Here is a 23,830-nt window from a genome sequence, read left to right as displayed (position 1 = left end):
GCTGGCCAGTCATCTCCAGCTGCGACCACTACACTAAACTTAACCAACAAAATGACACTCTGCACAACATCATTGTTCTGCCCATAACAAAGATCACAAAAACTGCTAAACAAATCCGCTTGACAATTTTGGACTATTTCAGTTTTTAAAAAAACAAGTTAAAGTACATGTGCTAGGACTATGGTATGAGCTGAAACGGTGTAGTTTGCAGATATGGGTCGTGCTTTGTTAGCAAATCAAAGCAAGTTAGGCGAGTTGAGCTGAATTATGGTCGGTGAGAGTGCAAAACATTGCCACCAGAAAAGGAAAAAGGGGCAAAGATAGGGCTCTTTTCTTTCATGGTAGGAAGTTGTTGCTGACCAGCTGTTTATCTAATGAATTGAAAAGGACTGAAAATGTGCCCAATCTCATTAATATGATGTTTTTGAAATCAAAAGTTAAGGAATTTAATATCAGGTGAAGATAGGTGTTTGCCTGCTAGGCAGGACTGCGTTTGCTGCCTTCGAGCAACCAGACCTGAGGGAAAAATTTAACATTGCCTCTTCTCTTAATACCCCAAAAGTGGGGGTATTATCAGAGTTCACTTTCATGGTTTGAAATATTACCAACAAATAAATTACTTTTAAATAGCTGTGCCCTTAAACGCAAGGAGACTCCCTGGACAGCAACACGTTACTATTTGTTTCAATGTCTGTTCAGAGTATTTTCCTCGCAATGGAATAAATGGGTATTGTACTATTTCCTGCTGTGTGTTTTTATTTCTACAATGGGTGAGAAAATAATGTTTAAGATCCATGCCCTTTAGTTAAAAGCACACCTCCCATAGTTTGCTTTAAAGATGTACGGAGTCTGGAAAAATCAGAAATTGTAAAACTGACATTCAGCTCCAAAAGCATTCTGAGCCATTGGGTAATTTATTTTCTAGGAACTGTATGCAGGTGAGACGTGCAACACTGGGTTATATATTAAAGCACAATAAAGAGAGCACTGTCCATGGAGTAGTGCCACAAATTCCAAATGTTGTGAAGAGTGATACACAGTTAAGCGTGGTATCTGTTGTCCCTGATTACCTTACTCTGTGTTTGTAGCTGTTGGCTAGAAACAGCATTGGAAACATCGTATAGATCCTTGTGAATTTGTGAAGTTGAATTGAAATTGTAATGGAACTTCATGTCACACAAGGAGCCTATGTAATATTTTCAATTATGCAACAATTCTGTAGAAAATATTTTCTCTTTAATTCATCAGATGTATTTCTGCTCTAATTTATATAAAAAAAAGACTGGGTTCAGAAATTACCCTTGTCTAGATTGGATCCATAACTGAAAAATTATAGGCATAAATCCTGTTGGCTGTTGTCCCTTGCCATGTTGATTGTGGTGTGCTGTAATTGATGTTTGCCAACAATATCTGTTTCCTCAATGCAGGTTTATAGAACTAATCAGTGTGCAGGGGAGTTTGTCATCACATTCCCTAGAGCTTATCACAGTGGCTTTAACCAGGGCTTCAACTTTGCAGAAGCGGTGAATTTCTGCACGATGGACTGGGTAAGTGTGCTCATTCAGTGTATGTATGGGGAGAATGCAGAGTAAGTCTTTCTGAATCTTCATATATAAAGAAAAACAGGTAACTTCTAGCTTAAAATCTGGATTAATAATCTCAACTAAATGAGCCTACAAATATTTGTTACATGAGAATATATCTCCTTGATCTAGTATTAAAATCAGGAACTGAAATGTTTGAGAGGCTAACATTTATAGTGCATGTTGACTTGTGGCCCAAAGCCTTTGCTCACAGACTTTGACACTGTTGCCCCCACTGCTCTGGAATGTTTTTTTTAAATTGCTGTTTGTGAAGTGTGTCCTGCTGAGTGTGTTTGTCTTGCAGCTGCCAATGGGGCGACAGTGTGTGGAACATTATCGTCTTCTGAACCGTTACTGTGTTTTCTCTCACGATGAGATGATTTGTAAGATGGCATCCAAGTCAAAGGATCTAGATGTAGTTTTGGCTTCAGCTGTCTGTAAGGATATGATCATTATGATAGAAGAGGAGAAGAAATTGCGGGAAGCAGTTCGAAAAATGGTGAGTGCTGCAGAAAATAAGTATTCAAAATACAGAAGGTCCTTCTCCTAGAATCATAGCATGGAAGGAGACCATTTGGCCCATCGAGTCCATGCTAGCTCTATGCAAGAGCAATCCAGCTAGTCCCATTCCTCCACCCTATCCCTGTAGCCCTGCAAATTTTTTCCCTTCAAGTACTTATCCTGTTCCCTTTTGAAAGCCATGATTGAATCTGCCTCCACCACCCCTTCTGGCAGTGCATTATATATCCTAACCACTCGCTGCATTAAGTTTTTCCTCATGTCACCTTTGGTTCTTTTGCCACTCACCTTAAATCTGTGCCCTCTGGTTTTTGACCCTTCTGTCAATGGGAACAATTTCTCTCTATCTATTCTGTCCAGATATTTCATGATTTTAAATACCTCTATCAAATCTCCTTTCAACCTTCTCTGTTCCAAGGCGAACAACCCCAACTTCTCGAATCTAGCCACGTAACTAAAGTCCCTCATCCCTGGAATCATTCTAGTAAATCTTTTCTGCACCCTCTCTAAGGCTTTGACATCTTTCCTAAAGTGCGGTGCCCAGAACTGGACACAATACTCCAGCTGTGGCCGAACCAGTGTTTTATAAAGGTTCATCATGACTTCCATACTTTTGTACTCTATGCCTCTATTTATAAAGCCCAGGATCCCGTATGCTTTTTTAACTGCTTTCTCAGCCTGCCCTACCACTTTCAACGATTTGTGCACATATACCCCCAGATCTCTCTGTTCCTGTACCCCTTTTAGAGTTGTGCCCTCTAGTTTATATTGCCTCTCCTCGTTCTTCCTACGGAAATGTATCACTTCGCATTTTTCTACGTTAAATTTCATCTGCCACGTGTCCGCCCATTCCACCAGCCTGTCTATATCCTCGTGAAGTCTATCACTATCGTCCTCCCCGTTCACTACCTTCCAAGTTTTGTGTCATCTGCAAATTTGGAAATTGTGCCCTGTACACCCAAGTCCAAGTCATTAATATATATCAAGAAAAGCAGTGGTCCCAGCATCAACCCCTGGGGAACACCACTGTACACTTCCCTCCAATCCGAAAAACAACCGTTCACCTCTCTGCTTCCTGTTACTTAGCCAATTTTGTATCCAAGCTGCTACTGCCCTCTTTATTACAGGGGCTCTCAATCAATTGATGACAAGACTATTATGTGGCACTTTATCAAATGCATTTAGAAAGTCCATATACACCACATCTACTGCATTGCTCTCATTTGACCCTCTCTGTTACCTCATGAAAAAACTCTGTCAAGGTAGCTGAACATGATTTGCCTTTAACATCTCTGCTGGCTTTCCCTAATCAATCCACTCTTGTCCAAGTGACTTCTAATTCTGACCCAGATTAACGTTTCTAAAAGTTTCCCCACTACCGAGTTTAAACTGACTGGCCTGTAGGTTTACCCTCACACCTTTTTTTGAACAAGGGTGTAACATTTGCAGTTCTCCAGTCCTCTGGCATCACCCCTGTATCTATGGATGTTTGGAAGATTATGGCCAGTACCTCTGCAATTTCCACCCTTACTTCCCTCAGCAACCGAGGGTGCATTCCATCCGGACCAGGTGACTTATCTACTTTAAGTACAGATAGCCTTTCTAGTATCAACTTTTATCCCATCCAGTATCTCTACTACATCTTCCTTTACTGAGACTCTGGCAGCATCTTCTTCCTTGGTAAAGACAGGTGCAAAATACTCATTTAGTATCTTGTCCATGCCCTCTGCCTCCATGAGTAGATCTTTTTGGTCCCTGATTGGCCCCACCCCTCCTTACTACTCTTTTTTATTAACATTTTCCATCAAAAAGACTGTTCACCCCCACCTCTGCAACATTGTCTGCTCCAGCCCTAATCTCAGTCTCCATGATGTTGAATTGCTTATGTGTCTGTCACCTGCAAGCTCAACTAAATGTGCCCCTTACTGGCCTGTCATCCTCCACTATCCATGAAGTCCAACTTGTGCAAAACTCTGCCATGTGAATCCTGTCCCTTGCTCATGTCCTCAATTAACCTACCCTGGCTCTCTGCCCAGCACATTCAATTTAAAATCATTGTCTGTGAATCATTCCATGGCTTCACTCCATTCTGTACCTGCAATTTCCTCTCCTATATATCTCTCTCACCTTTCTGAATACTCTATTCTGGTAACTCCAGCCACCTGTGCTTTCCCCCCTTCCATTTGCAGCACCATTAAGGCTAAGCCTTTGGGTGCCTGGGATCCTACCTTCTGGAATTTCCCCCCTCAATCTCTGCCTCCCTTTCCTTCTTTTATAAACTTCCTCAAAATACATCTCTTCAACAAGCTTTCGATCACCCCTCTGTTCCTGTCTTAGTATCCATTTTATGTATTCCTTTTGTTAAGTGTCTTGGGAGATTTTTTATATTAAAGGTACTATATTAAGTTGCCGCAAATTTTACGTGTTGCATTTTTATGCTGGAAAATATAAGGACTGTTCCTAATAACCAATTTCAGCATAAAACCCCTGGGTCAAGTATGCAAAGTAAAGCTGTTCCTCAACTATCCTATTAAGTGCTTCCAAATCAGTTAAATGCAAAGTAAGGCTCCTTGAAACTGATGCAACAATTTACATTAGTCCTCAACCTATACTGCATTAATATAAGTCTTGTAGCTATCCTTCTGGAAATTGTCAAATTTGTGGCAATTTTATGTATGACTTTATGTGAAAGAAGTTTGTGCAGTCTCAGGGAGATGGGAGAATTTACATCCAATTGGTCTGAACCCGTGATTACATTGATGTTTGTGAGAGGGTACTTAGACATTTTTGAATAGTGGATGGTCTGTGGACAGAGCCCACAGGAAAAAAAGTTTGTGAAAATATGCTGGCTCTGTTTCGTATCTTTTACTTGAATGGACTGTGATAAATGAATAACATGAAATGTTAATTTATTCAATTTTTTTACTGTTGAACAATGTACATGAAAAAATAGTCAACTGTATTGGTTCATTTACAAATTATCTTCATAGATGTGTACTTTCAATGCTATCCCAAAACCTACTTGGCATTTGGGAATTTTTTTCATCAATTGTAAAACTACTTTCTCCCAGTACCAGCAGAAATTATTTTAAAATTACTTTGGTGCTTTTAAATTAAAAATCCCCATAGAGCAAAAAAAACTATATGACTATATGGTTCCCTGGCTATATTTTTCCCCTCCAATTTTCGCCCCATGCCACTTTTTAAATGAAACCTTTTTTTCCCCTCAAAGAGCCTAAATTAAAACAAAGCAGGGTGCAAGCTTTTGACTGTCGAGCATCTATTGCATTGTACATATACTAAGATTTTGCATGCAACCACTTTATGATGTCCAGCTCTTTACAGAAAACAGCATTTCTCGAAGTAAATTGATTTATTTCTGCAAAAGAGGAAAATATTTTAGCATTTTAATGACCTCTTGTTTAACCTGCCTACCATGAGCTAAAGAACTCATTCATTCACTGACATATCCCAGGCTCTCTGCTTCTAAACAGTTTTACTAAAGTCAATGTAGCTTTAAATATTAATGTTATGTTTCATGATTTTTTGACCATATTCCCACAAAGGATTTGAAAAAAAAGTTTTTAACGTTTGGCTTTTTAAGTAAAGTGCATTCTCATTTTTTAAAAAAAACACGCACATCAAAGCTGGTTAATATGCCAAATGATAATTCTTTTCCCCAGAAGCTTAAAAAAAAAGCAGCTTGTAAGCTTATCTAGGTAATCAAAAAGCACTTCACTCCCATTATGTTGCACAGGAAAGAGAGTAGTGGTGAACGGTTGTTTTTCGGACTGGAGGGAGGTGTACAGTGGTGTTACTCGGGTCGGTACTAGGAACCATGAGATATATTAATGACTTAGACTTGTGTGTACAGGGCGCAATTTCAAAATTTGCAGATGACACGAAACTTGGAAGTGGAGCGAACAGTGAGGATAGCGATAGGCTGGTGGCATGGGCGGATACGTGGCAGATGAATTTAACGCGGAAAAATTCGAGGTGATGCATTTCGGTAGGAAAAATGAGGCAGTATAAACTAAAGGGCACAACTCTAAAAGGGGTAAAGGAACAGAGAGGTCTGAGAGTATACGCACACAAATCATTGAAGGTGGCAGGGCAGGTTGAGAAAACGGTTAAAAAAATCATACGGGATCCTGGGCTTTATAAATAGAGGCATAGAGTACAAAAGTAAAGAAGTCATGATGAACCTTTATGAAACACTGGTTCGGCCACAGCTGGGATATTGTGTCCAGTTCTGGGCACCGCACTTTAGGAAAGATGTGAAAGCCTTAGAGAGGGTGCAGATGAGATTTACTAGAATGATTCCAGGGATGAGGGACTTCAGTTACATGGATAGACTGGAGAAGCTGGGGTTGTTCTCCTTGGAACAGAGTCGGTTACGAGGAGATTTGATAGAGGTATTCAAAATCATGAAGGGTCTAGCCAGAGTAGTAGGTAGAGAGAAACTGTTCCCATTGGCAAAAGAACCAAAGGTGACATGAGGAAAAACGTTTTTACACAACGAATGGTTAGGATTTGGAATGCACTGCCCGAGGGGGTGGTGGAGGCAGATTCAATCATGGCCTTCAAAAGGGAACTGGATAAGTACTTGAAAGTAAAAATTTTGCAGGACTACAGGGATAGGGCGGGGGAGTGGGTCTAGCTGGATTGCTCTTGCATAGAGCTGGCATGGACTCAATGGGCCGAATGGCCTCCTTCCGTACTGTAGCCTTTTTATGATGGGTGTGGATGAGGCAGGGGTGGAGTCGGAAATGTAAGTTCTTTTCGTTAGGGATTGATGAACTGCAGTCACAGCCTAAAATAGCCAGAGCACCCTGAATTTAATCCGGGATGGTCTATGTGTAAAATTCTCAGTTGCAAATGCAACCTAGAAGCTACTGCCCTTGTATAATTGTAATTTCAACCACCCAGGAGAGCATCAAACAGATACGCACATAACTATTCATCTCTGATATCCATTTTTTTCCATTTTTGGTTCTCTACTCTTCTGAACATATGAACATACAAAAATGACAGGCAGGAAAATACCAGCTGGTCCATCAAGCCTGCCTCATACTCTCAAATACTTGAAGGGAAAACATTTGCAGGGCTACAGGGAAAAAGAGCGAAGGAATGGGACTAACTAGATTGCTCTTCAAAAGGGCCGGCACGGACTCGATGGGCCGAATGGCCTCCTTCTGTGTTGTAACCATTCTATTCTATGATTCTAAGTCCTCTGCTACCTACAAAGAGAGAGATTTTTGAAACCAAAGGCTGTGGGAGCAGTCAGGTTTGTTGAAGGAAAATCTGAGGGCTTTAACTGAAGCAAAGAGGTTAGAAATGGTGGAGAATAGTTGAAGTCATCTTGTTTAAGTCAAGAGAACCCATCGATATTGGCCAGCATGCCATGTTCGTTATTTTGTATTATTATACAAAGATAAGTTGTACTTCAAATTCATTCTGAGGATATGAGCGTCGCTGGCAAGGTCAGCATTTATTGCCCATCCTTAGTTGCTCCTTAAGAAGGTGGTCGTGAGCCGCCGCCTTGAACTGCTGCAGTCCATGTGATGACGGTGCACCCTCAATGGTGTTAGGCAATGAGTTCCAGGATTTTGACCCAGCGATGAAGTGCGGCGCCGATTTGGAGGGTGACCTGGAGGAGATGGTCTTCCCATGCACCCGCTGCCCTTGTCCTTCTAGGTGGCGGAGGTTGTGGGTTTGGGAGGTGCTGGCAAAGAAGCCCTTGCTGCAGTGCATCGTCTAGGTAGTACACGCTGCAGCCATGGTAGTGATTACTGATTGAAGTAAGTATGGACGAAATGGCTTTTCTGTGCTTTCACCTTACTGTGAAATAAAGTAGCTTTAAATTTCATATCTGGCCTCATCTCTCCCAAGTATTTGCTCGACCCACCTGCGGAGCGATTGAAGAAGCGCACTTGCAAAAGATATGAAAATGTAACAAGGGGCGCTATTGTTATGCTCCCAGGTCACCGTGTCGTACGTGCAGTGTGAGTCAACTTCCGCAAAAGTAATACGCACAGACGGCTTACGGGAGCAACTGACTCTTTGTGCCCGAGATGCTATCTGCAGCAGATTCAAATTTATAACACATTATCCAAGTCATTTCCAGAGCAATCAAAAGCAAAGCACAGCAAATGTAAAGTGAAATAAGAGATTCACTTGAGGGAGGGAGGGGGTGGGGTGGGGTTAAATAGCAAACCAACATGTGCTGAGAGAAATAAAATGCAGGGTGACAAATGGAGGAACAAGGAAGTTGTTTTACAACAATTTATACTTTTATTGTACTTTTCACATAACCAGGGCCTTTACGGAGGCTTCAGGGTTTCAACACTGAAACAAGCTTAAAAATTGAACCTGAAGAAAATGTTGGATATAAGTGGACTTGGCAGACTTACTAGATACTGCAGGGAGAAGAGTGAGGATTTTTTTTTGAAACCGAGCAGATTTCTTTTTCTTCTAATTTCCCCACAACTCAGTAATGGCAGATAGGGTTCCTGAAACTCCTTGGCTTCAAGTCCAATATAGAAACATAGAAAATAGGAGCAAGAGTAGGCCATTTGGCCCTTCGAGCCTGCTCCACCATTCAATATGATTATGGCTGATCTGCTATCTCAATACCATATTCCTGCTCTCTCCCCATTCCCCTTGATGCCTTATGTGTCTACAAATCTTTCTATCTCCTTCTTAAATACGTTCAGTGACTTGGCCTCCACAGCCTGTGTTAAATAGCAAACCAGCATGTCTGAGAGAAATAAAATGTAGGGTGACAAATGGAGGAACAAGGAAGTTGTTTTACAGCAAGTTATACTTGTACTTTTCACATAACCAGCTACAGAATGCCACAGGTTCACCACCCTCTGAATGAAGAAATTTCTCCTCATCTCAGTCCTACCCTGTATCCTGAGACTGTGACCCCTCGATCTGGACCCCCCAGCCAGGGGAAACATGCTCCCTGCATCCTGTGTGTCTAGCCCTGTCAGAATTTTATACCTTTCAATGAGATCCCCTCTCATTCTTCTAAACTTGAGTGACTACAGGCCGAGTTGACCCAATCTCTCCTCATACGACAGTCCTGCCATCCCAGGAATCAGTCTGGTGAACCTTTGCTGCACTCCCTCTATGGTTAGTATATCCTTTCTTAGGTAAGGAGCCCAAAACTGCACACAATACTCCAGGTGTGGTCTCACCAAGGCCCTGTATAACTGCAGTAAGACATCCTTGCTCCTGTACTCAAATCCTCTTGCAATGAAGGCCAGCATACCATTTGCTTTCCTAACTGGTTGCTGCACCTGCATGTTTTCCTTCAGTGACTGGCGTACAAGGACACCCAGGTCCCTTTTGTACATCAACATTTCCCAATCTATCACCATTTAAATAATACTCTGCCTTTCTGTTTTTCCTTCTGAAGTGGATAACTTCACATTCATCCACATTATACTGCATCTGCCATGTATTTGCCCACTCACTCAACTTGTCTAAATTGCCTTGAAGCCTCTTTGCATCCTCGTCACAATTCAATCCCACTTAGTTTTGTGTTGTCAGCAAACTTGAAAATATTACATTTGGTTCCCTCATCCAAATCATTGATATATATTATGAATAGCTGGGGCCCATGCACTGACTTCTGTGATACCCACTAGTCACTGCCTGCCACCCTGAAAAAGACCCATTTATTCCTACTCTCTATTTCCTGTCTGTTAACCAATTTTCAATCCATGCCAGTATATTACCGCCAATCCCGTGTGCTTTAATTTTGCACACTAACCTGTTATGTGGGACTTTATCAAAGGCCTTCTGAAAATCCAAATAAATCACATCCACTGGTCCTCCTTTATCTATTCTACCAGTTACATCCTCAAAAATCTCCAGTAGGTTTGTCAAACATGATTTCCCTTTCATAAATCCATGTTTACTTTGTCCAATCCCATTGATATTTTCTAAGTGTCCTGTTATCACATCCTTTATAATAGACTCTAGCATTTTCCCCACTACTGATGTTAGACTAACCGGTCTGTAGTTCCCTGTTTTCTCCCTCCTTTTTTAAATAGTGGGGTTACATTTGCCACCCTCCAATCTGCACGAACTGTTCCATAATGTATAGAATTTTGGAAGATGACAATTAATGCATCCACTATTTCCATGGCTACCTCTTTTAGTACTCTGGGATGCAGATTATCAGGCCCTGGGGATTTATTGGCTTTCCACCCATTAATTTCTCCAGCACTTTTTTTTACTAATACTAATTTCATTTAATTCCTCCTCCTCACTAGTCCCTTGGTTCCCTAGCATTTCTGGGAAGTTATTTGTATCCTCTTCCGTGAAGACAGAACCAAAGTATTTGTTCAATTGCTCTGCCATTTCCTTGTTCCCCATTATAAATTCTCTCGTTTCTGACTGTAAGGGACCTACATTTGTCTTCACTAATCTTTTACTTTTTGCATACTTGTACAAACTTTTACAGTCCACTTTTATGTTCCATGCAAATTTCTCATTCTATTTTTCCCCTCTTAATCAATCTCTTGGTCCTTTTTTGCTGAATTCTAAACTGCTCCCAATCCTCAGGCTTGCTATTTTTTCTGGAAACTTTATATGACTCCTGTTTGGATCTAATACTATCCTTAATTTCTTTTGTTAGCCAAGGTTGGGCCGCTTTTCCTTTTATGTTTTTGCGCCAGAAAGGAATGTAGTGCAATTCATGCATTCGTTCCTTAAATGTTAGCCATTGCCTTTCCACCGTTATGCCTTTTAATTAAGCTTCCCAATCTATCATAGCCAACTCACTCCTCATACCTTCATAGTTTCCTCTATTTAGATTTAGGACCCTAGTTTCAGATTGGACTACTTCACTTTCCATCTTAATGAAGAATTCTATCATGTTATGGTCACTCTTCCCTAAAGGACCCCGCACAACAAGATTATTAATTAACCCCTTCTCATTGCACAATACCCAATCTAGGATAGCCTGTTCCCTGGTTGGCTCCTCAAAGTACTGGTCTAAAAAACCATCTTGTGCACACTCCAAGAATTCATGTTCTACAGTATTATTGCTAATTTGATTTGGCCAGTCCATATGTAGATTAAAGTCACCCAAGAATACTGTAGTACCCTTGTTACATGCATCTCTAATTTCCTGTTTGATCCCATCCCCTTCATTATCACTACTGATTGGAGGCCTATAGACAACTCCCACCAGTGTTTTCTGCCCCTTGGTGCTTCTTAAGTCCACCCAGACTGATTCTACATCCTGATTTTCTGAGCCAATATCCTTTCTCACTATTGCTCTGATTTCAACCTTTACTAACAACGCCACACCACATCCTTTTCCTTTTTGTCTGTCCTTCCTAAATATCGAATACCCTTGAATATTCAGCTCTACCAATAGGGGATAAAAATAGGTGATCACGCACATTTAGTTTTTGTGCACTAGAATGTCCAAGTTCAGTTCTTCCAAAGACAGAGATCCTCCCATTCTTGATGAAAAGACACCAGGCCAACTTGGAAGTTTTTCTGGCACAGTGCCTAAAACTAAAAACCATGGAACTGAATACACAGTCCATCACTGCCATCAGGAGAGGCACAGGCACTTCTATTCACTCAAACTATTCAAATGATTCAGTTTTAAAGGAAAGCACTTTTCACCCACCTTCCCAATTTGCGTCTCTGTCCTGCATTTCTCAGCTGTGATTTGAGGCTGCTTATACCCCAGAATATTAGAAACTTTCACGGGACTGCATGTGACAGTTTTTGAGTGAGTTGGACAGATGCTTGGTTACGGTACAATCAATGAAGCTTATGCCCTACACTTTTCTGAATTCCCCAGAATTTAGAGGAGTGATTTTACTCATAGCAGAGACTATTTGGCCAACAAAGTACATAATGTGTTGAGACTCTAGGTCCTACTTGGTACATCCAAAATGTGCAGATCTACACATACTGGACCTAGTCGTCCTAAATTCTTTCTTGTATATTGAAAGAAATATAAAATACTGCTGATAATTCAGGCAGCATATCTATTAGATTGATTGGTAACTCCCAAGATCGATACCTTCACACACTCATTTGGAAGTTGCAAAATGTGCCTGAGCTTCAACATGGCAACAACAATGTACATTTATATAGTGCCTTTAACGTAGTAAAAACATCCCAAGATTACCAATAGAAGGTATTTAGTAGAAATACGTTACCAATATACCAAGTGCTGGCCCTCTTTTGGTTTTACTTTGACATCGAGGGTGTTTGGCAAGTGTTTGTAGTAGCAACATTTCTCATACTGAAGTTTTTATGTACTTGCCCTTCTCTAGGTAACTGGGTGATCAGAACCTCCTCCCAGGAAGCAGTATTAGGGTTAGGGTCCAAATGGCTACTGAGCTTTTTCAAGCATCAGCTTCAGTGTAAATCCAAAAAAATTCCTAGCTAAAGCCAGATTTGAAATACCATGTGCAATTTTGGGTACTTTACTTTCAAAAGGACACTGGTGTGAAGGAAAGGTTTCAGAGCAAAGCAACCAAAATGACTGATGACCCTACGAAGAGAGTCTTGCAAAGCTGAAATTGCTTTTATGGCTAAAAGAAGGTTGGGGGCAGACATGATCCATATCTTGGAAATTAAGAGGCATCAGTGATGTGGGCCCCAGCAGGCTATTTGACTTGGACGAGGGAATATGGAGTTGAAAACAATAAGCCTCCGGCAAGGCTAGTGATTAGAAGTAAATCTTGTCCTTTGTGTATTTATGGAACAGGTTCCCAACAAAGCAGTTGAGGTTAATCTGATAAATTCCTTCGAAAAGGAATTAGTTGAATATTTGGGACTGGGTTAGAAGTAATAGGGGATAGGTACCAACTGAGATGGTCAGATATTCGTGCCATACTATGGAATGCTGCTGTGATTTAGGATGGGGGTGGGGCAGGTAATCTCTGCAAAGAACAGCAGATCAGGGCTGAATTGTGGAAATATAAGGATTGATTGATGTTCTGCAATATTACTCTATAACCTTTGGAGATCAAAGAGTATTAGAACTTTATCAGGTAGGGTATCGTGTGCTGCAGAGTGGATTTTACATTGTGGAAGGAACAAGCTTGATAAGTTCTTATTTTTATCTTTCTTCCTGCCTCTTTCTTTCCTCCTTACAATTTTCTGGGTTTTTCCCTCTACCTGTGAGACCTGCAAAGATATAAAATGCTTATGGGCCCCATGCTCCTATGAGAATCTTGGTCATCAACTTAAAAATGAGTCATAAATTGCAGCAAGGCAGAATTTCAGAACTGTAAGGCTGCAGTTTTCCTACCTGTTATGGGTTAGAATAGGGGTTCTCAGTAAATACAGAAACATTGGGACCTGCATAAATATCTGTGCAAAGGCCACTGGACATGTGGAGCAAATCAAAATGCATCATCTGTTTCTGCTAATGTTGGGAGTAGCACTATTCAGAAGTAAGGGCCTTTATGAAATAAACCTGGCATATTGGAATTAATGTTGTTATAATACCAGACAGATGTTTTTAAAATGCTTGAGGACCTTCTGGTTTCAACAACTGTCAGGTAATTACATACCTACAAACACCACTGGTTCATCCTCTGATGTGCTGTTGAATACCAGGGTATGGTGAATTAGCAAATAGTTAGAATTGTGAATGGGACTTCCTGGTGGAACATTTCATAGCTTTGATTGGCTGTCTATGTGCAACTCTTCTTCACAGCTAATTCTTAAGGTTATTTCAAGATGGATTTATTCTGGTCTGAGCATAAAACCTGAACTATGTCATGGGCCCTTTCTGCTCATCTAACAGATCTGAGCACTCTGTGGAAATCACTGAAGGTTACATTAAACCTGAATATAAATTTTCACTGAAAAGAAATTAATCTATTTTCCTTATTCTAGGGAGTGATTGATTCTGTGAGGGAGAAATTCGAGTTATTGCCTGATGATGAGCGACAGTGTGCAAAGTGCAAGACTACTTGTTTCTTGTCTGCAATCTCATGCCTTTGTAAATCCAACCAGCTGGTTTGCCTGTATCACGCTAAGGAACTCTGCTTATGTCCACCACACAGATGCCATCTCAGGTAAATAATGCAAGGACTTTCCTATCTAGACTGAACCTTGCTGTTTGATGCAACCAGTAAAGGGCAAGCGTTGGCAATAGATACAAACTGGGGACGTCACATTATGAGATGTATAATCTTGTATAGTTAGGCTTTTATTGGTTTGATTGAGATGAGCCATGCAAACACGCTTCACTGAGGCTATATCAATCTGAGTGAGGCTGGAGCTGAAAAGGAGCGCAGGAACGCAAGAAATGTTGACTCTTCGTGTAAAATAATTCTTCACACATGGTAAGAGTAAAAGCATTTTCTGGGGAAACCATGTTCTTAACACACTCATGATGTTGTGGACTGGATGTGCCACATGTGGTGATCTGCTCCTGTGTCCTATACAGCCCAGGAGTTGGGACCTTATTTAAGTAACCGAAGGATGTTATGCTTTTGAGTTTCTTCTGCCTCTTTTTTTCAACTAGATATTTTTGGCTTCCATGTTTCAGACTATTTTAGGGATATAGGGTTCACCTATGTCCCAGAGGGTTTTCAGTTGCCCTGCTATTTGGATAGAATTTGTAGCATGTCCAGGTAATGAACACTGAACCCTGTTCAGATTATTTCAGCTACTAGTACTATCCCATACTATGCCTTCACAGGATCCACCTAAACATTGTAAAGCAGCAGAACAACACTACACTAAAGCTTATTTTAGGTTTTAACTGCCAAACAAATTTATTAAACAGTAATAGAACAAAGAAATAGCAATATCCCAACATACGTATTTCAAAGTAGTCAAGTTTGGATAGCTCCTTGTAATAGAAAACAGAAAATAATTTGCAATTGCAATACTATACTAGAAATAATTTTCTTGCATAGCAATTGTTGTCTTTTCTCACCAACTCTAGAAGCTATCTGGCTGGCTAAATTTAGTCAAAGGTTCTGATTTGAAAGAGGCAAGCTGATAAATTACCTTCAAGAAGTCACCAGGATCCCATGTATTTAAATAACTGTGTGTAAATGCAAAGGGAATTGTTAACCAAAAATATATTTGAAGTCTCACAAGTTGCTGCAAAAGTGCGAAATAAGCTTTTTGGCTCAGTTTTTACCAAGAAGGAGTAACTTATTTGATCTGCAACAGGAACTAGAGGGTGCTGCAAAGGACACTATTCACATTACTACCAGCATGGTTGCCGAACAGCTGTACAAACTTACAGTAAATAAATCTCAGGCCGGATAAGATGCATCTGAGGATCCTTAAGAAACAAAGGGAGGAAATTGCAGGGCTTCTGGCACAAATCTTCCAGAAATTACTAAATACTGAAGAGATACCTGTAGACTGAAGAAAGGCAGTTGTTACTCCTTTCTAAAAATGTAGAAGTGACCCAGGAAACTGCTGACCAGTGAGTTTGACATCCATTGTAGGTAAAGTTAGAATCATAGAATCATTACGACACGGAAGGAGGCCATTTGGCCCATTGACTCCGTGCTGGCTCTATGCAAGAGCAATCCAGCTAGTCCCACTCCCCCACCCTATCCCCATAACCCTGCAAATTTTTTTCCTTTCAAGTACTTACCCAGTTCCCTTTTGAAGGCCATGATTGAATCTGCCTCCACCACCCCCTCGGGCAGTGCATTCCAGATCCTAATCACTCGCTGTGTTTATATAATAATAATAAAAAAAGTTTTTCCTCATGTCACCTTTGGTTCTTTTGCCAATCACAAATCTATGTCCTCTGGTTCTTGACCTTTCCGCCAATGGGAAGAGTTTCTCTCTATCTATTCTGTCTAGACTCTTCATGATTTTGAATACCTCTATCAAATCTCCTCGCAACCTTCTTTGTTCCAAGGAGAACAACCCCAGCTTCTCCAGTCTATCCATGTAACTAAAGTCCCTCATCCCTGGAATCATTCTAGTAAATCTGTTCTGCACCCTCTCTAAGGCCTTCACATCTTTCCTAAAGTGCGGTGTCCAGAACTGGATACAATACTCCAGTTGTGGCCGAACCAGTGTTTTATAAAGGTTCACCATGACTTCCTTGTTTTTGTACTCTATGCTTCCATTTATAAAGCTCAGAACCCTGTATGCTTTTTTAACTGTTTTCTCAACTTGCTCTGCCACCTTCAAGGATTTGTGCACATATACCCCCAGATCTCTCTGTTCCTGTACCCCTTTTAGAGTTGTACCCTCTAGTTTATACTGCCTCTCCTCGTTCTTCCTACCGAAATGTATCACTGGCATTTTTCTGCGTTAAATTTCATCTGCCACGTGCCCGCCCATGCCACCAGCCTGTCTATATCCTCTTGAAGTCTATCGCTGTCCTCCTCACTGTTTACTACCCTTTCAAGTTTTGTGTCATCTGCAAATTTTGAAATTGTGCCCTGTACACCCAAGTCCAAGTCACTAATATATATCAAGAAAACAATGATCCCAGCACCGACTGCTATGGAACACCACTGTACACCTGCCTCCAGTCTGAAAAACAACCATTCACCACTACTGTCTGTTTCCTGTCACTTAGTATTGTATCTATATCCATGTTGCTACTGCCCCCTTTATTCCATGGTCGCAATCTTGATGATAAGCCTACCATGCGGCACTTAATCAAACGCCTTTTGAAAGTCCATATACACCATATCAACTGCATTGCCCTCATCTACCCTCTCTGTTACCTCATCAAAAAACTCGATCAAGTTAGTTAAACACGATTTGCCTTTAACACATTTGTGCGGGTTTTCCCTAATCAATCCACACTTGTCCAAGTGACTTAATTTTGTGCTGAATTATCATTTCTAAAAGTTTCCCCACCACTGAGGTTAAACTGACTGGCCTGTAGTTAGCTGGGTTTATCCTTACACCCTTTTTTAAACAAGGGTGTAACATTTGCAATTCTCCAGTCCTCTGGAACCACCCCCATATCTAAGGATGTTTGGAAGATTATGGCCAGTACCTCCACAATTTCCACCCTTACTAATGTGTATGGAAAATGAAAGAGATCGAGTCCTGATTGACAATAAATTGAAGTTATTGCAATAATGCTCGGTAGCAGTGAGTGAAGCAAATCAGATGTTGGGATGCATTAAAAGGTCAATATTGAGCTGAAATAGTGAGGAAATCCTAGCACTTTATGGGTGCTCGGTACGTACGCAGCAGGGAGTAGGCGGGTGCTCGGTACGTACGCAGCAGGGAGTAGGCGGGTGCTCGGTACGTACGCAGCAGGGAGTAGGCGGGTGCTCGGTACGTACGCAGCAGGGAGTAGGCGGGTGCTCGGTACATACATGCTTCTTAAATAACCAAGTGAACAGCAATCAACATGGATTCAGAAGGGGAAGATCCTGCCTGACCAATCAACTTGTTTGAGGTGGTAACAGCCGAAGGGGACTACGAAAGACCCTACTGACATGTTACGCCTCAACTTCTAAAAGGCTTTTGACAAATTTCTACATGCGAAGGTATTACGTTAAATGCAAAGCTGCAGGGATTCAGGCAAATCTTAGGAATGGATAAGTGGCTGAAGGGTAGAAGATTGAGTACTCGTTAAAGGGGCTATGTTGGGGTGTGGTGCCTCAAGGATTGGTATTGGGAGCAGTACGGTTTCCAATTTGTATAAATGTCCTGGATTCTGAAACCCAATGCTAATGACCAAATTTGTAGATGGTACCAAACAAGGAGGTTGTGAAATTGGAGGAAGCAGCTCAGAAATTACAGAATGAGTTGGACAAAATATGCAAGGAAGAACAACAGCTGATGAAATATACTTGTATCATAGTATGATACAGCACAAAAGGAGACCATTCAGCCCATCATGCTTGTGCTGGCTCTTTAGTATAGCTGTCCATACATAGCTTTCCCCAAAGCTCTAAATTTTTTCCCTTCAAGTATTTATCCAGTTCCCTTTTGAAAGTTACTATTGAATCTGTTTCCACCACCCTTTCAGGCAGTGCTTTCCAGATCATAACAACTCAGTGTAAAAAAAATACTTCTTCATTTCATCTCTGGTTCTTTTGCCAGTCATCTTAAATTTGTGTCCTCTGGTTACCGACCCTTCCAATGGAAACAGTTTCTCAAATTACTCAATCTGAAGGAGCATCTAAGAGGTTTACAAGATTGTTATGGAAATGGAAAAAATTAACCCAGAATATTATTTTAGATTAAAATGCAGGACAACAAGGGGACATAGGTTCAAAGTAGTAAAAGGTAATTTTAGGACTGATTTGAAGACAGGTTCATAAACTTGGTTAGAAGGTTGAGGGGGATTTTTTTTTTATTATTCGTTCATAGGATGTGGGCGTCGCTGGCAAGGCCAGCATTTATTGCCCATCCCTAATTGCCCTTGAGAAGGTGGTGATGAGCCACCGCCTTGAACCGCTGGAGTCCGTGTGGTGAAGGTTCTCCCACAGTGCTGTTATGTAGGGAGTTCCAGGATTTTGACCCAGCGACGATGAAGGAACAGCGATATATTTCCAAGTGCGGATGGTGTGTGACTTGGAGGGGAACGTGCAGATGGTGTTGTTCCCATGTGCCTGCTGCCCTTGCTAGGTGGTAGAGGGTGTGGGTTTGGGAGGTGCTGTTGAAGAAGCCTTGACGAGTTGCTGCAGTACATCCTGTGGATGGTACACACTGCAGCCACGGTGCACCGGCGGTGAAGGGAGTGAATGTTTAGGATGGTGGATGGGGTGCCAATCAAGCGGGCTGCTTTGTCCTGGATGGTGTCAAGCTTCTTGAGTGTTGTTGCAGCTGCAATCATCCAGGCAAGTGGAGAGTATTCCATCACACTCCTGACTTGTGCCTTATAGATGGTGGAAAGGCTTTGGGGAGTCAGATGAGTCACTCACTGCAGAATACCCAGCCTCTGACCTGCTCTTGTAGCCACAGTATTTATGTGGCTGGTCCAGTTAAGTTTCTGGTCAACAGTGACCCCCAGGATGTTGATGGTGGGGGATTTGGTGATGGTAATGCCGTTGAATGTCAGGGAGAGGTGGTTAGACTCTTGCATGTTGGAGATGGTCATTATCTGAGGCGAATGTTACTTGGCACATATGAGCCCAAGCCTGGATGTTGTCCAAGTCTTGCTGCATGCAGGCTCGGACTGCTTCATTATCTGAGGGGTTGCGAATGGAACTGAACACTGTGCAATCATCAGCGAACATCCTCATTTCTGACCTTATGATGGAGGGCAGGTCATGGATGAAGCAGCTGAAGATGGTTGTGTGCAGGACACTGCCCTGCTCTAATCAAGGTGCTTAAAATTATAAAGGTATTTGATCAGGTAGATACAGAGAAACCATTTCCTCTGGTGGAGAATCCAGAACAAGGGGCATAATCTTCAAATTAGAGCTGGGCCATTTAGGAGTGAAATCTGGAAACACATTTTCACTCAAAGGGTAGTGGAAATCTGGAACACTTCCCCCAAAAGGATGCTGGGTCAAAACATCAAGACTGAGATCACTAGATTTTTGTTGGGTAAGGGTATCAAGAGATATGGAGCCAAGGCGGGTAAATGGAGTTGCGGTACAGATCGGCCATGATCTAATAGAATAGCAGAACAGGCTCAAGGGGCTGAATGGCCTACTTGTGTTCCTATGTTATGCATTATGGGTTATCCATCCTTATGGTTAGGAATTGAAAGCACATGCCAAGTTGAACAGTTTCTTTAGTGGGTTAGGTTGCATCAGTCTCTTCCTCAGAGGTATATTTACATTTAGTTTTACATTTTACTAGGGTGGTGCAGCTCAAAAGGGTCCCAGTACATACAAATACTAGAGAGGTCGTGGTGACCACTTATCTAACTGAAGCTTCACACTGCTAAACCAATATCTCCTCCTTCAGCCAGATCAAGTGCTTTTTGCCTTTAGCTTATATGATGTTCAACACTCAGCGCTAATGTATCCTTGTGACAAAATAACATCTATTGTTTTGGTAGCTGCCACAGTAAAACTGATTCTACAAAGAGAATTCAGCAGCCAGAAATTGCAGTCCTAGCCCAATACAATGTTGCAAGGTTTAATGTTGTGGATATTCTGGTAACAAAATCAAGAGAAAATCAAAATTTTCAAAAATACACCCTACTTCATGATTGGTTCAGTTTGTATATTGCACCAATTGAGTTGATATTCACTGAAGAGATCCACTGGTCAGTGCCAACTCCTGAACTTTGTGTTAAAGCCTGACTTTTCAATGAAAACTGAAAATCCATAATGACCATCTCAATCTAACATACTGCAGTGGACAAACTGAAGGCTTTGTCCAAATTTAACAGAGAGGCATAACATGATGAGCAGAGAACACTCATTAAAAAAAATCATGTCAGGTTAAGCTGACACATCTGTTGCAACAGGTAACTAGGCAGTTACCCAAAGAAGAAGTCAAGTCATTCAATTCAAATACAAGCTTCACAAGAACATAGGAATTGCTGGACAAAAAATGACCAGGGTCCACCTGGTTCACCATCTACCATCCTGGTAGTCACATGATACATTGATAATGGAGTTGTTAACTAATCATAGCAATCAATCACCAATGTGTCTGCAACAGGTTCCCTAGGGAGATGGTGGAAGCAGAAAGTGTTGATTCCTTCAAATGCAAATTAGATTTCTTTCAGAAAATAACTTTTTGGGATACAGTATATGAGTAATTTGAGACAAGACATGTGGTAAGTGTAGCATGCTTGGGAGGAACAGGTGATTCCCAAAGCGCTACACCACTGAGGTTTTCCCTGCCTCATGTCTGGGTCTGTTGTAGCATTTGAATACAATAGACTGGCAGGATTTGAGATGGCTCGAATAAAAAAAATTCACCAGTGGAGTACAGGCATGCACCAACACTGAGACACATGTAGCTACTGAAGGATGACTATCCAATTGGTTACATTTCTGACCATTGATTCTGTGTTTCTGAAATATTTTCACTTCATTTCTTGTTCTTTACTGTGTTCAACTATTCTCTTCCCATCCAGGTATCGCTACGCCTTGGATGATCTCTATCCGATTCTGAATGCATTAAAATTACATGTAGCAATATATGATGAATGGTCTTCCAAAGTGACTGATTCTCTGGAAGCAAAAGATGATAAGAAGAAAAGTAAGTATAGTAATTCTATACAGATAGTACCTATGGCATAGTGCTGTGCAGCTCCAATGCACTATGCCATTGACTAGCAACACATTAATACAGAGTTCCCTATCTCAGCAATTGTGATGAGGCAGCAAGTGGAAGGCAGGTATTTCCATGCCGAAATAGAGAAAATAGTGAAGGGAGTGTTGCCCGAGGCCACACTCGTGCACCTGTTAGTGACTGGCTTTAGAGCCAGTGGATGCCTAGGGGCACTTTTCAATTATGGTGCAGGAATTGGGGAAGGAAGGGGAGAAAAAATATACTCCCTCCTGGTATGGAAAGATGGGGAGGTAAATGCTTCTGATATAGTTCCTCATAATTTTTATGCCAACCACCAACTCTACTATACCAGTTCTATCTCTGACCCCAAGTAACTGATCTCAGATATCTGTTTTGATAAATCATTTCTTGTATTGTTTAAAGTTCCTTCAGCTCACTTGTACAGGTTGAGGTCTGGTATTCCTAGTTACCATAATGTTAATTCTGAAAGAGCCTTGTCTCTTGTTTTTATGCTGTCAGACAGTGGCCCAGTATTACAATACGTGAAAGATAAACAACATTGTTCCTCATTTCAACCTCCATGTACAAACGGGTAAGATAAGGAGGGAAAGAAGGGAAACATAAAGAAAACTTAGAATTTGGTGCAGATTCATTTCTATATCGCTCTTAACCCAACAGGAACATTTGGAATACATTTTAACTGTAGCTCTCTTGTGTGTTCATTATCATAGAATCATAGAAAGGTTACAGCATGGAAAGAGGCCATTCGGCCCATCGAGTCTGCGCCGGCTCTATGCAAGAGCAATCCAGCTAGTCCCACTCCTCCGCCTTATCCCCGTAACCCTGCAAATTTTTTCTTTCAAGTACTTATCCAGTTTCGAAAGCCACGATTGAATCTGCCTCCACACCTCCCCACCCCCGGCAGTGCATTCCAGATCATAACCACTCGCTGCGTAAAAAAGTTTTCCCTCAAGTCACTTTTGGTTTTTTTGCCAAGCACCTTAAATCTATGTCCTCTGGTTCTTGACCCTTCCCATTATATAGCCTCTTGCAAATTTTTGTAAAGTTTCAACTTAAAACTTAAAGTTTTTCAACTTGAGAGTTATTGCCTTTCACATTTGGTCCCAAAATGTGTGTTTTTTGCATTCCAAATTTGCTAGTTGATGGTTCTTGCTTTGCTCCTGATACTCAGCGCAGAGACCCCTACAGTTGCAATTAACTGAAAAAGAATGCCTGTGGTTCCAAGTCCTATAGAGAACACATAACTTCTTGAGAAATGGAGGCAGGAGTCCTAGAGCACACAGAAGGTTAGAATGGGATGAAAGTTTTATTACCAATTCACTAATGTTCATACATTGTATCCTCAGGGTTGTTGGTTATGAAAATCTGCATGAAAGTCCTGCTCATGCACCACAGTTTGAGATATTTCAAGTTGAAAGAGAATATATTTTTACTTGTTTCAAGTTGTTTGAAATTTCTGAACCAATTGTGAACAATCTCTGCTGTGGTGATTCTCGTGGCATTTTTTGTACATGGGTCACTTCTGAACACATTTGTAATCAACAAACACTGGTTTATGCCTTAAAGGAGGAAGTGAATGTGCTTTCTCAGTTCAGAAATATTAGGTCCTTATTATGTCTTTTTTTTAAAATGGGGGGTTTGTCTGTCTTTTTCTTATTGCCTTTATCGTTTCCATCTTATCAGGTCTCTCTGATTTCAAATCAATGATAGAGGAAGCAGAGGAGAAAAAGTTTCCAGAAAATGATTTGTTGAAACAGTTGCAGGAAGCTATAGCAGAGGCAGAGAAGTGTGCCTCTGTTGCCCAGCAACTGCTTAATGATAAACGACAAACCAGGTGTGTAAAATTGCAAGTTCGACACAGAGATGCATATCAGGACTGATTGGGCAAGGTTTTCATTTACTGCTTGTTTTGTTGTATGCAAATTTGTAGAAAACACTTTATTCACTTTTGTTGCTCACTGTCAGCATTCAGTCCTTCCAGGTCAAGTAGAGGAACAAAGGGGCCCTGAAGTGCATGTCCACAGATCCATGAAGGTAGCATGACAAGTAGATACGATGGTTAAAAAGGCATACAGGATACTTTCCTTTATTAGCCGAGGCATAGAATATAAGAGCAGGGAGATTATGCTAGAACTGTATAAAACATTGGTTAGGCCACAGCTGGAGTATTGCGTACAGTTCTGGTCACCACATTACAGGAAAGATGTGATTGCACTAGAGAGGGTAACAGAGGAGATTTACGAGGATGTTGCCAGGACTGGAGAATTTTAACTATGAGAAAAGATTGGATAGGCTGGGGTTGTTTTCTTTGGAACAGAGGCGGCTGAGGGGAGATTTATTTGAGGTGTATAAAATTATGATGGGACTAGATAGAATGGATAGGGAGGACCTATTTCCCTTAGCAGAGGGGTCAGTGACCAGCTGGCATAGATTTAAAGTAATTGATAGGATGGATGGGAGCTGAGGAGAAATTTTTTCACCCAGACGATGGTGGGAGTCTGGAACTCACTGCCTGAAATGGTGGTAGAGGCAGACAACTTCAACTC

The 23,830-nt window shown here is 41.2% G+C and overlaps 1 protein-coding gene across 1 annotated transcript in view; it reads left to right on the top strand.

Moving 5' to 3' along the window:
- The window catches only part of LOC137310949 (lysine-specific demethylase 5B-like), a 220,992-nt gene that overhangs the window by 118,288 nt on the left and 78,874 nt on the right, over positions 1-23,830 (top strand). Inside the window, exons 13-17 of the mRNA XM_067978463.1 lie at positions 1,428-1,547; positions 1,888-2,082; positions 13,998-14,179; positions 21,106-21,230; positions 22,968-23,118. Of these exons, the coding sequence (XP_067834564.1) occupies positions 1,428-1,547; positions 1,888-2,082; positions 13,998-14,179; positions 21,106-21,230; positions 22,968-23,118 (773 nt within the window). The remainder of the gene's footprint in view (positions 1-1,427; positions 1,548-1,887; positions 2,083-13,997; positions 14,180-21,105; positions 21,231-22,967; positions 23,119-23,830) is intronic.

This window comes from Heptranchias perlo, unplaced genomic scaffold (genome assembly GCF_035084215.1).
Source record: "Heptranchias perlo isolate sHepPer1 unplaced genomic scaffold, sHepPer1.hap1 HAP1_SCAFFOLD_295, whole genome shotgun sequence".
In the NCBI taxonomy this organism is placed as follows: Eukaryota; Metazoa; Chordata; class Chondrichthyes; order Hexanchiformes; family Hexanchidae; genus Heptranchias; species Heptranchias perlo.
Note: the sequence above shows the minus strand (reverse complement) of the source record. Positions and strands in the feature narration are given on the sequence as shown.